This window comes from Aptenodytes patagonicus, chromosome 9 (genome assembly GCF_965638725.1).
Source record: "Aptenodytes patagonicus chromosome 9, bAptPat1.pri.cur, whole genome shotgun sequence".
NCBI classification, from domain to species: domain Eukaryota; kingdom Metazoa; phylum Chordata; class Aves; order Sphenisciformes; family Spheniscidae; genus Aptenodytes; species Aptenodytes patagonicus.
The window spans coordinates 23,038,308-23,050,956 of record NC_134957.1 but is presented as its reverse complement, the minus strand read 5'-3'; the positions used below and the strand labels follow the sequence as shown (position 1 = coordinate 23,050,956).

Genomic DNA, 12,649 nt, shown 5'->3' with positions numbered 1-12,649 from the left:
CTGTCGTCATGTGGAGAAGCACACAGGCACACGTACCAAGTTGCTATAAATAATTGCGGCCAAATTGCTACGTTTTCGGTAACGACACTGACTTTCTGCTCTTTCCTATCTGTCCTGCGGGTGCCTGTCTGGGTGAGTGATGGCCACTTTGCTGGCGCACGGACTGACCGCATCTTCAGCCCACACGCAATAGGAAAGCAGTCAGACAAGGGAAGGAAAAAAAAAAAAAATGCAAAACGCAAGCAGCTCTGCTCTGGGAGAAAGGGAGAGAGACAGGACAGAGGCAAAGCTGCCAGCACGAAGGGCCAGAGTTGGAGCAGGTTCAGGAGCAGGCTCACCCAGACCCCAAACATCGCAGCTTCACATTTGCCTACTGCTTCAGCAATACCCCAAGCCAAGCTTTTTTCTCTTGCTTACATTATTGCTTGCAACGAAGAGGACGTTGGTGCCGTGCTGGGGTTCACCTCTCCAAACGATCCTGTTTCTCTTGTAGCGCGTAACTGAAGTCGCTCGGGAGGGTTGGCACAGCGCCATTTCCAAAGTATGCTGCTGGGGAGAGTGGACCCAAAATGCAGTTACATATAAAACCTCCCCTTGAAGAACACCTCTTCTACCCACACCGCCGTCTTGGCAGGCCAAAAAAGTTGTTTGCCAGAATTTTGCACTCCCCTCCCAGTTTGCCAGTGTGAGCTGCGGGGAAGGAGGGGGGTGGTGGTCAGGGAGAGCACGAGCCGCATGCGTTGCCCAAGATGTGTAATGTGCCAAAAAAAGCCCTGACAAAGAGGGAATGGGGCAGAAACCAAATCACCCAGCACGTGTGCTGGAGCCAGAGCACCACCAAAGCTTACTCAGAAGCAAAAAACAACCTCCATGCCCCTGCAACACGCTCCCACCCCGCTTGCTTTCCTGGCGGTGGCCAGAGTGAAGAGTACTCCATGGCTGGGAAGGCCACTGCAGCCTGTAGTTGATAATTGACCGAAGTATTTCATTTAGTGTCAGTATTCGTTTGTTTTTAGCTCTCTCCAGCCACCCAGCATTGAGCCAGCTACTGTGAACTTTGGTTGCATAAAACAAAAACCAAAACCAAAGAAACCCAGTTTAAAATTCATTTGTCTTGCGGGGTGCTGGGTTCGTTAGGCCGTATTTCTGGATAACGGACCAAACCGACCCTCCGAGGTAGCAGTAGGGCACGCCAGGGCGGAGGCGGCCAGCTGATCTCCGATTCAGAAATTCACTGACACTCATGCCTAAGTCCACCGCTTTGCACCAAAGCTTTTATTACCTACATGTCAAAGTACAGAATTCAGTCCTCAGAATGAATGATGACCACTAGGGAAATGACCTTAAAATGAACACCTACATGGATTCTGCCTGTTTTGATGGTCTGTCATGCTACTTCGCCTGCCTGCGCAGTTACTGAGCTGTGTGGCTGAGGGCACGTTGTTGTGCAAAGAACGTGGGAACGCCGTGTAGAGCTGGCAGCCTCCATGGGCAGAGTCGGGTCCCGGCTCCGCTTGGGAACTGTAATAGAATGAGGAAAGCTTTTAGGCTGATACGTTTGTGACATGACAGGAATGTTGTATGAACGACTCTGTACGTCAAAGCCATCTCTGTTTTATCCGTGTGTATATATCCATGGTATTACAGCCGAGCTTTTGCTTTTTAAGGAATCAGACTTTCAATCTGACTGCTGGTGCTGGGATTACAGATCCCAATCTACCCCAAACAATAAATTTTCTTCTTATTCCGTAGCTAAGAAGCAGCACCAGGTTTTGCACTAAGTACAGTAGCGGGTCAGCATCCTCCAAGGCGTGCATTGCACCATCTGTGCTGGGTTAGTAAAGAGCAAACTGGAATTGCATGTTGCTGGGGATGCAGCGGGGATAACTGGCATTTTCGAGAGCGTTTCTAAGCACTGTCCACCGAGGGTTTCGCAATCCTTCGCTGCTAAGGAGGGACACTAGCTGTTTAACTGCAAATATAATCTCCCCAAAACTGCAGGTACAAATTGTAAAACTGTGTTTATTTGTCTGAATCTCTTACCTTTGCTATGGAAAAGAGATACACAGTATTTCTTAAATGCTTTTAATGTTCACATCCTTTTTTTTTTCCAGCTGTCTCAAGGCAAATTGCACCCGCGTGAAGACGTGCGCCTTCTCATTTCAGAGCCACAGTAATTTGTTACCTCTTGCAGGTTTGACAGGGTCTCTGTGCTCAGCCCTTTCCACAGGCCGGGCCGTGCAGCAGCAATGGCTCAAAACTGTTTCCCCGTTCCAAGAGCCCCCCAGGGCCCATTTCCAAACCTCCCTCCGGCACCTCCGCTGTCGACACACCAGCAAAGCCGGTCTGGTGGCATGCGCGTTGTCTGAGGGACACGGAGCACTTTTCTTTCAGTACTGGTTACAGCAGCAACAAAAAAATGTCCGAGACAGGAACACTTTGGTTTTTTAATTTTTCATGTAGGAGAATATATAAAAAAGTTAAACCCTTGCAGAAACATTTGCCTCATAAAGAAAACATCAGTGCTTGAAAAAGCGCTCCGGTCTGCGGCATCTTGTCGAGCGTGTGTCACCGCTGGCGACCTCTCTGCGGCTCACAGCTGGGGAGAAGAGTTGGCACAGCGGGGAGAAGGGCTGTACACACACAGGTCTCCGTACATACGCGCTTTCTTGCCCTCTTGCTGTAACAGCAGAGCGCCGTAACGTACGCAGTTAGCGCCTGTCTGGCTTTTATACCCATTGTACAGCTGGAGGGGGACAGACACATTTTTGCTGGGATCTACATTTTTCAGAATAAACCATGGTACTAAATTGGTTTATGAATAACCTCCGAGAATTCAGGCTGCAAGAGGCTCGGTGGTATCTTGCTGGCTGGTCCTGGAAGTCAGTGGAAGTTAACTTCATAAGAGAAGTTTTATTCTCTTTTTTCCATCTGGAGAAGCATTAAGAGGATATATTGGTATATTTGCTGCTCTTTTTAGCTCGCTTTTGCAAGAGCTGTGAAGCTGTTATTCATGAAGCAAATACTCGGAGGGCGTGCATGTGTACATTCAAGCCTTTGCAGGTTCGCAGGAAATCAGAACGTAGGTGGCCCTTGCCCACAGCACGGTTTGCCCTGGGTGGTGATGCCAAACAAGGAACAGCCGTGGGCCAGGGCTCCTCTCACCTGGACGACGGCCATCCAGCGTCTCCTGAAGGGTGGCGGGGAAACCCAAACAAACCAAAAATCCCATTCCTGACTGTTTTCTGAACTGGTATAAACTGGAACAAGCCCAGTGACCTACCACGGGCTTATTACAGGTGTAACTGAAAGCAGTAGTTGATCCAAGGGTTTAGTGACTGGACTGAGCCGGGCTGGAAATGCTTGGAAACAGTTTAGCTCAGCCACTTAAGAGGAAGTACCTCTTCCTCCTAAAGACAGTGATTTTTAAGGCGGGTTTTATATAGGCTGGGTTGATACTTTATCACATTCACTGCAAAACACTGCAGACGTGTGAAGAGAGCAGCAGGTTTGAACAAATAAGTCATTTACAGAAGTGGAAGTCGCTGCTGTCGTTATCTCAGAAAGTCCTTTGTCACTGGCTATTTCTTCATCCCGGGCGAGAGCTGGCCTGCCTAGATGAATGGTCTGAGCAGAGCTTTGTTGAGCCATATTGCCCAGGTCATTTTAATATCAATTCGATGCTGGCTGACCTGGACATTTGATAGCTTTTCTACCATCAGTCACTCCTGTGCAGCCCAGGCCGCAGGGGTTTTTTTTGAGGCGAAGGTATTTTAGCACGTCTTAACGTGGAATTGCTTTCTGCCTATTTGTGCTATCACACCAGTTCCTTGTTTTCTGTTTGGAAGCTGGATAAATGCAAAGAAGTGCCATTTGCTGTATTTTAACAGCCAGACCAGTGCTTTTCCTGTGCCAGAAATGAGCAGCCTTATGGCACGCTCTGCTCCCCATCCAATTCTCGGCTGACACGAAAGTGTGCAGTTTTTCCAGAGCCTCCCAGGCCCAAATCCAGCAGAGACAGGCAAACTGCACTAATAGTGCAACTGTAAAAAATTCTGTCACTTGCTGCCTTTTCCGACCTAAAACACGTCATTTGCATTTCGCAATTTATTTTTTGGTTTGGCTGGAGCCAAGCTCTGTTGTGTTGGTGTCCATGGCCAGCTGCGGAGGGCCCTCGCGCTCCCAGGGGACGCCCGAGTGACACAAAAACCTGTGGCAGCCACCAAGAGCCCTACTCCGACAGGCAAAAGCACTGGTGCCCGTTACACGGGTGGGTGCTGTGTGTACGCGCAAGGTGGGTCAGGAACAGGGAGGGTTATTCTCTCGTCCTGTCGAGGGGAGCTGTAACCACGTTGCCACCTGCCTTAACAGAGCCCTTACCCTACAGGCTGGTTTTTGAGGGAATATGTGACCAACGCACTGATTTCCTCAAAGTTTCACTCCCCCACAGATACAGGGCAGCAAGAGAGGAGTGCCTGGCCAGCCCTGCTGCTGCGGTGGTTTCACGCTATACAAAGGAAATCCAGAGTCTTTGGACCAGGAAAAGAAAATAGGAGCAAATACAATAAATACTCGTAGCTGTGGTGAGAGCCGAGACGGGTGACGTGGTCTCTGGTTCTGCTCCCAGGACGGTTTGTGCCCGTTCTCTAAGGACTGCGAGCGTGCGGGCTCCCCACAAAGCCACCGCGTTTGGTCCTGCCGAATCGCCGCCTGAAGGCATCTGCTGTTTGCCGGTGACTGCAAAGGTGATGCTAAAGGGGCTTTGACGTGCAAGGTACGTATCCTGCCTGCAGCACCTGCCCCAGCCTGGATTCTGGCTGCGGTACTCGCAGCCCGCTTGTCAGGTGCGGGCAGGATCGCCGGGGGCAGAAGGAAATGGATGGAGAAAAACCAAGAAATTTTTGTACGGCACAGAGAAGGGGCTGACTAACGGCGTGTGGCCTGCCCGCTGCAGGCAGCGCCGGCTGTGCGTGCTGCCGGCCGGCTGGGGAGGCGAGCGCGCAGCCAAATTGCTCAAGGATGTGTCATGCTGTTGTTATCGGTGTTGCTAGCGCAGTTACACTGGCCTTATTTTTACTGTCTGGCTGTACCATTAAACAAGTTTGATTTTGTTGCCTGATTACAGATGAGTGGTTTCAGCCTCGCACATAATTTAGTGCTGCCCAGGGGCTCCATTAATGACATCTCTGGACAGGGAGAAGCAAGTTGTTTGTTGCGTGCGGATACAACGTGGTTTTATGCTGGAGCGAGTGGTAACAACGCTTACCTGGCAAAGGGAGACAGGCGGTTGGGTTTTCCCATCCACTTCTTGCACCCGGGGCATGCTGACCCTGCTGATTTACCAACGCATGGGAAACCGGACTGCGGAATTTGAGGTAGCAGGGACTGTGTTAATGCCGTCTCCTGGGGGGGGTGAAAAAGAAGTCAGAGCACATACCCAAGGGGCAGCACCCACCAAAGCCCACGTTCACTGTTAAAGTGTTCCTTCACGCTCCCCAGACAGACCCATTTTGAGCTAGAGACTAGAAGCAGGCTCAGGAGCTAATGGGGATGTTTTACAGTTGGGCAATAACAGGTCCAAAAAGCCAGAGATAACAACCCCGGGGGAGAGCGATGCGGAGACTGCTCAGCACTGGTTTTTGCCCTGACTCGGTAATTCTTTTGGCTTTTCATGAAAAGGCATGTTAGTAATACCCAGTCATGTAGAGGGTTAAAGGCCATACTTACCCTGCACCAAACACAAACAAAAAGCTTTTGCTGGAAGAGAAAGGCTGATACAAACTGCTGTAGAAATGCCAGTTTGAATTCCATCCCCCCCGGTTATAATTCCTGTGCTATTCCCAGGCTGGAGGATGAGAAAATCGGAGAGGGCAGCAGAAAAAGGGCATTGCCTTCGGTGATTGGCATTATTTATACCCGCACCAAACTAGCACGAACTGTTTGTAACAGCAGGATCTGTTCACTTGGATCTGCTAACACGTCCGGCCACCGCCAGGTGTGCAAAGAGTTTGAAGACCAACAGAAATATTGTGATGGGCTATCTTTGTGCCAATGGAAACAGATGGTTTAAATAAATAACCATGTCTCTGCAGTGTTTCTATCCAAACATTGCGGCAGAGACCCTTCAAGTGAAACTAAGCATAAAAAAACCAGCTAGCAAAGCTGATCGCAGTTACTGTCCCTGTCCGGTCTAGCAGAGCACTCAGAGCAAACAGCAGGCAGATTGCAGGCTAAGTGGACTGTAAAAAGACTTAGCAAATGAAGGCAGTATTAATGACATAGTAACGCTTGTCTAAGTAAATTATATTATTTTTTGGGTTTTTTTTTAAATTGTTCCTCTTGACTTACGGCTCGTATCAACTTAAAGCTGCTCTTGAAGAAGCGTTATTATTTGGCTCCCGAGAATAGAGTTCAGTGCTAAAGCTAGTAAATGATTAGACTGGAAGACTATGGTGGTGGGAAGAGGGTGGTGTATTAGGGGACATCATTTCAAGCATGCCAGTGTAAGAAATTCCAGCAGTATTTGAAAGGAACAGAAAGGTCGAGGGCTTACAGAATGAACAAAGCCGGTAGTGATCAAAGGGAATCCGGTGCGGAGATCACAGCGTCTGCTGTAGCAATCGCAGAGGCCTGGGGACCCTGCACAGCGCAGGCGAAAGTCTCTTTGTGCCTAGTTAACGCCTGCCTCGCTGGATGCTCCGAAGGGCCACCCCAAACTGCCACACTGGACATTTCTTGCCCCCTCTCTGACAAAGCACTAAGCATTTCTAGCCAGATGGTCCTGGAGAGACTGACACGCAGCTGGCCCCAAAGAGCAGCCCATGCCTGGGGCAGCTGCCCAACACCGTGTGTCCCCAGCCCTTGGTGGGGTGCCCCCACGGCCAGCCCGTCCCTTGGCCAGCCAGCTCACTGCCTCCTGGCCCCGCAGCCTGGGGAGATGCCAGAAGCCATGTTCTCCACCTGCTTTACTTCCTTGTTCTACAGCTCATCCACCTGCTCCCCTTTTTGCCCGTCACCCTGTGCAATGTGTCTAAATAGTCCCAGCCAGGCCCCACGTCGCATCCCTTTTCCCACGGCAGGCCGCAAGGCAGCGCTGGACCGGCCAACCTGCCACGTGTCCGGCCGAACCGAACCGAGCCCTGGCTGCAGCCACTGCCAAGCCCAGCAGCAGCGTTTCTGCAGAGCCTTCAGCCAGAGCTGGCCTGGGCAGCAGCTCGGAGGGGTCCTGCTCCCATCCTTCTGGGTAGCTTTAGACTTACAAACGGACGTATTTCTTCCCTTCTTATTTTCTTTCTTTTTCTTCCTTTCTTTTCCTCCCTCTCTCTCTCTCGTTTTCCTTCCTCTCCTTCCTTTCTTTCCTTTCCTCTTTGCTTTTTTAATTTCTTTTTGTATTTAATTCATTGCCTTCTCACTTCCCAGGCATATCTTGCTAGCACAGCTTGTTCAGAAAACGTAGACTTGTGTCATCGCCCTATGTTTCCCTGCTCTGACCAGCACTGAGAGTTGTAAATCCTTGATCAGTGAGGTGACTCACAAGCTCTTCTGCTTTCTACTTGCGATTTTTAACATGTGCTTCAATTTACGGGCAAAAATTCTTCTTTCTCATTATCTGCCAGCCTGATGACATTACAGAAATAAAGCTCAGTGTGTGCATTCATTTGTGACAAGGACGTTGCTGTAATGTCAGTGATTGGCCATTAGTTCTGCCATGTTCTAACAGCTGAAACAAAGCCACGAGCAAGTCATTTAAACAGCAGCATTTCTTCCAGTGACATTATTTCTTGTTATTCGTGTAATGGTGCCTAGAAGCCCAGCACAGGTTGGGAAAGCACTGTGCTGGGGCGCTGTGCACACGTGCACCACTACACCCCCCCCCCGCCCTTCATTTTAGTAACGAGAAAAATCAGCACGCCAAGACGTGAGGGGTGTCCTGACACTGCCCGGCACAGGGGGCACACTGCAACTTGTTATTTCACCTCTTATTTCCCCCCATACGTCTCCTGACCTTACCCCACTGCCCAGGTGCTAGAGTACACGCTGTTAAGGTTGCACCTGAAGCTGGGGTTAAGGACGCCCCTAACTTTAGTTGTTTGGGTCCCAGCGTTTGATTCAAAGGCAATTGAGAGGGCAATAAATGGCATACTTGGAGCTCTCTTCAATTCAAAATTAGTCTGATGGAGCCTGGGTCCCAGATAGGTAGGACATCTCTGAAATGTCTTGGGATCAATGGCCAAGGCAGGAGCACAGCAGCCCCTTCTCAACTTTTGTTGCTTTTAATAATTTCTCTTTGCATTTAATAATGTCTCTTTGTGCTTTCCATTTTCTTCATTTTCGTGCCAGCAGCCAGTGCAGGTGCAGGAGCACCGTATCGCCCTGGCCAGGCAGTGCCAGCCCTGCTCCACAGCCTCCTCATTTCACCTTCTCTTGCTGGAGAAACCAGTGAGATAAGGGGCCTTTTGGTTTGCAGGGCTCTTGGCTTTCACTTGCAAACTCCTTCCCAGCCCACTCCCTGCTAGCTAGCATCTCGTATCCTGCATTCATCATCGCCGTTCTCCATTTCCAACTGGACCATAGTGCCTCCCCGCATCCAGTTCTCAAGCATTTGTCTGTGCACGTCCTTCCAGACCTGGGACAGGTTTCCATAAACATCTGCAAAGCTCCCTCCTGAAAAACTGGCTCTTGCGATGGTGCAGAGGCTGTTCTCTCTCCCGCTTTTCCTCCTGAGCATTTTCTCTCACTCTTCTTCTGCCTCTCGTTGTAGCCGTTTCCATTAAGCAGTCCCAGGCAGGCATAGATGTGTTACGAGCGCTGTAAATTAGCAGTGAGCCAGGCATAGAGGTTAAAACTGCTATTGCTGATGGTGGGAAAAGGCACCATTGCCAGGACCGATGGACGTGGCGGTACCCGCTGGTACCGAGCTGCTGATGCACGTGGCACTTTGCGAAAGACATTTGTAAGCTCCCGATCATAGGAATAAAACCTGAGCTCTGGTGCTATAAGTGAACAGCACTGAGCAATCAGTTAGGAGCTACGACAACAAAATGACAGCAGTGAGGGGAAAAAAAATGTATCTCAAACTAGATAGCAAGCGGGAACTCCCTTAGGATAACCGTTTTAATGGAAGGGATGAGACTGAGCAAACCTCCTCTTATGAGCTGCTGAGAAACCAGCCAGACGCAAATCATAGAATCACAGAATCATTTAGGTTGGAAGAGACCTTTAAGATCAGATCCGTGGCCCCGGCCCATCTCTCGTCATTCCCTGGGCTGCAGCAATGGTTTCCCCCCCACATTTCTTCCACGCAAAGGTTTCTGTTAGCAATACTGCATAGCCAGCTCTAGGGTCCTACGGGCAGAGAGAAATACCATGTATTAAGCAGTACGCCTTGCTGGCCATAACTGTGAGGGCACTCGCACTGCCCTCGGGAAAGGTGCTGGAGCTTTATTCTCCCCAGGCAAAGCCCCACTGAAGACGAACTGAACGAAAACTGGCAGCAGCAGCACAGGAAGAGCCTCCTTCAAAACGTGCTGAAGCCTGCGGGGAGTTTCCCTCTGAGTTCATCAGGCAACCATCGGGATCTAATCTCGGCACTTTTAGTCCACATTATAAACTCTGCTTTCAATTTTTTGATTCTTCTGGACGAATCATCTCGGTACTAAGTCTCCTCTCAGACTTTGTGGCAGGTTTCCCTCTTCCCTTTCGCCAGGCTCTCTTCAGTCTTGCTAGCCAAACCCCTCCCAGGCACAAGCCTCTGCAAGCCCTGGTAAGGCACTCCGGGGATACAGAGGGCCAGATCCACTCCCACCTCTGGGCAGCCCAGCCTTCACTCAGAGCTGAAAAGTGGGGGACGAGCAGGGAGCGAGGGCATTGGGCTTCTGCAGTCTGCTGAGTGAGAAGCTGGGTCAGGGTTTTGTTCTTTCTGGATGTGACGTACCCACATATTCCCAGTTTCATCGAGGTTATACACCAGCTACTCCCCCTTCATCCTCACTTTGCTAGTCAGTCAGGGTTTTACTGTTGACTTGCAGGATTTCAGCCTTTCTTGGGAAATAAAACTCCAGTCCAAGCATCACATGTATTTCAGGGCAGCTTTACTACTTACTGGGGAAAAAAACCCAAACCACCCTACATGAAATGCTCCAGAAAGAATACGGTTGCTTAGGCAGCAGCATGGCTGCCTGGGAAGGCTAGTATCTCAAGTGTGCTTTATTGAGCTAAAAATAAGTTTATTAAAGGAAAACAAAGTCTACAGCCAACAAAGATGTGAGAAGGGTAATGGCAAAGAGATGAACCCACAACAAAACAGGAGACAGTCTCTTTTCCCAGACTGTATGCTGAAACCACAGAAGGGGTGAGGTTCTGCTACTGAGAAATAAAAGGCTTTTAGGAACTGAGTGTATTATAAATCATATTCTCAGCAAACCCTTGACTACAGCAAAGTTCACATTAGCAACACAGAATGAAAAGAAAGGGCTACATCATATGAGCCTTACTCACGATTGTACTAAATTCTTACACAATTAATCCTTGTGCTTGGGGCTGTTCCTCTGGCCTGTACTTAAGCAAAGCCGTCTCGCACTTGCCCTGCGAGGCACATCTAAAATTAGTCACATTGGCTGGGTAAGAGTTGCACAATCTAGCCACAAATTAGCAGATCCAGTGGATGATGCTTGGCATTGTCCAAAAGTCCTGAGTTCCCACTCAAAAATAAAGCCGGTCTGGAGACTAGAACTTGGCAGAAAAACAAGTGAAACCTCAGAATAGTACGTGGCTGCATGCTCTCAGTACTGAAAGTGCTAGCTAAATGATTTAATTAGCTTGTGTTAATGAAAAGCAAATTTTTAATACTCTCTCCTCCAGATTTTCATCTTGCCAAATGTTAAGATAATGCATTTTCAATGCCTAAACTCTTCCTAAACCCCAAAGAGTTGGAAGTTTCTCAGTAGCAATAATCACAAGTGTCAGTACTTCATGGTCCTTCCATCTTCATCAGTGCAGGTTGTTCTCTGACACCGCTCAGAGGAACACGTGTTGAAAAGCGACGGGAAGAAACAACCTTGGTCCATGGTTCACGGTTGCCATTTCCATTGTGCTCAGCTAGAAGGACCCTTAACGCCCTGAATGCAGCCCCATTTCAGCCTCAAACTGCTTTTCAAAATAAAAGCTTTACGTGGAGATGAGCCAAACTGGCCAGGTAGTTGACAGCTGTCCAGCAAAAAATACCTGGGGGAATGCGTTGGGGAGAACACCCGTGAAAGGTAAATTTAGATTTCACTTCAGTGAGGGAAACACCCATTGCCTGTCAGTGCTGTGCCTGCTCATCCAGCCTTGTTTCCATCACAAGCGAGGGAGGACACATCCCTTCCCACCCAGCGACCCTTTTTTATTAAAGCCCATCTTCACTTAAAATGAAATGGGAGGAAAAAAAATGTTTTCTTTCAAACTGAGCAATCTGCACTTTTTTTTCTCTCTCTCTAGGAGCGTCATTCTTATCTTCTGGATGTGCGTTAGACTTTTAGAGAGAAAGCGGGGGAAGAAGGGTTCTTCTCTCCCAAGAGCAATAGCATCTTTGGCTTAAGATGTCCAAGCAAAGATGCCGAGAAAGTAATGCCAAACCGTTGCAATGGGTTACCCTTTGAAGCCATTCCCTTTGACTGCTGCACTGCTGATTTGATTTCTCAACTATACATCTGTGTTCAAAAAAACACCTGGAAAATATTCTCAAGAGAAGCATTCATGCCAAAAGAGGACCTGTATTGTGGCCAGAGCTTCTTGAAATCAATACAAAAAATAAATACCATTGGAAGTGTTTTTGAAAGGAGACACACTTTGTATGACAACAACTCCGTTTCACTCCTAAGTCCCAATTCTCTCACTAGCATTCATCTATGACAATAGATTGATGAGGGGTTTTTTGACAAAAAAAAAAAAGTCACCGAGTCGGGCTGCTCCCTGTTACTCTGTTCTGATCGCCCCTTAGGTGCTTGTTATTAATGGAGAAAAAAGATCGCCCTTTTCTTCTTCACAGAGTACTGGAAATGCAGAAAGTTTGTATTTTTGATGCATACCAAATTCAGCAGAACAGGAAAGAATTTGATTTTTGCTTTCAGGCAACTTACGCTATATCAGTATTTTCATTTATTTGTGCAAGCGGCAGCCTTGTCTGCCCTACTTATGCTTTGTACTTGCAGTTCATAAAAAGCAGAGAAGAGACACTGCTGTAAGTGGCTGCAAACGAATTCTGTGAAATCAATTAACACATTAATGAATTAGAGTGTTAGCATTTCTCATTTCTTCGCCTTGATAATGCCAAACAGTTGAATTGGAGGGCAAAGATTTTCATGGTTTGTTACTGCTGTGAGCTTTGCTAATTATTTTTCCTATGTTGCTGTCCCAGGAAATGGCCATCAAACAGTGGTGAGGAGGGAAAATACAAAGTAGGGCTTGTTCACCACATGCATGAGACGCTTGGCAAAACCCAGGGAAAAGGGGTTCCGGATGGGAACCAATATACCAAAGCCCTTCTGGGCCCAAAATGTAGGCACAAGGATGCTGCCGAAGAAAGCAGCTGAGGAGCAGGAGGGAAGGAAGGAGGATTGACTTGGGAGGAGAGGCAAAATATCTGTCCAGTGCTCGCCTAATGTATCAT

General features: G+C 48.5%; 1 protein-coding gene and 1 long non-coding RNA gene across 10 annotated transcripts in view; one reads left to right on the top strand and one right to left on the bottom strand.

Annotated features, from left to right (window-relative positions):
- ARHGEF9 (Cdc42 guanine nucleotide exchange factor 9) overlaps window positions 1-11,930 on the top strand; it is a 235,122-nt gene extending 223,192 nt beyond the window's left edge. For 8 of the 9 annotated variants that reach the window (XM_076347470.1, XM_076347463.1, XM_076347478.1 and 5 more), the window contains one exon: window positions 4,451-5,115. In XM_076347470.1, coding sequence (XP_076203585.1) covers window positions 4,451-4,578 — 128 coding nt within the window. In that variant the 3' untranslated portion in view covers window positions 4,579-5,115. Of the gene's footprint in view, window positions 1-4,450; window positions 5,116-11,478 lie in introns of those variants that run through there. The other variant, XM_076347465.1, reaches the window with a different exon arrangement.
- LOC143164630 (uncharacterized) lies at window positions 1,249-5,400 on the bottom strand. The gene is made up of 2 exons (XR_012996107.1): window positions 5,267-5,400; window positions 1,249-1,521 (listed from the first exon to the last, which is right to left on the bottom strand). It is a non-coding gene; the product is annotated as an uncharacterized LOC143164630 (long non-coding RNA).
- Window positions 11,931-12,649: the final 719 nt, after the last annotated feature.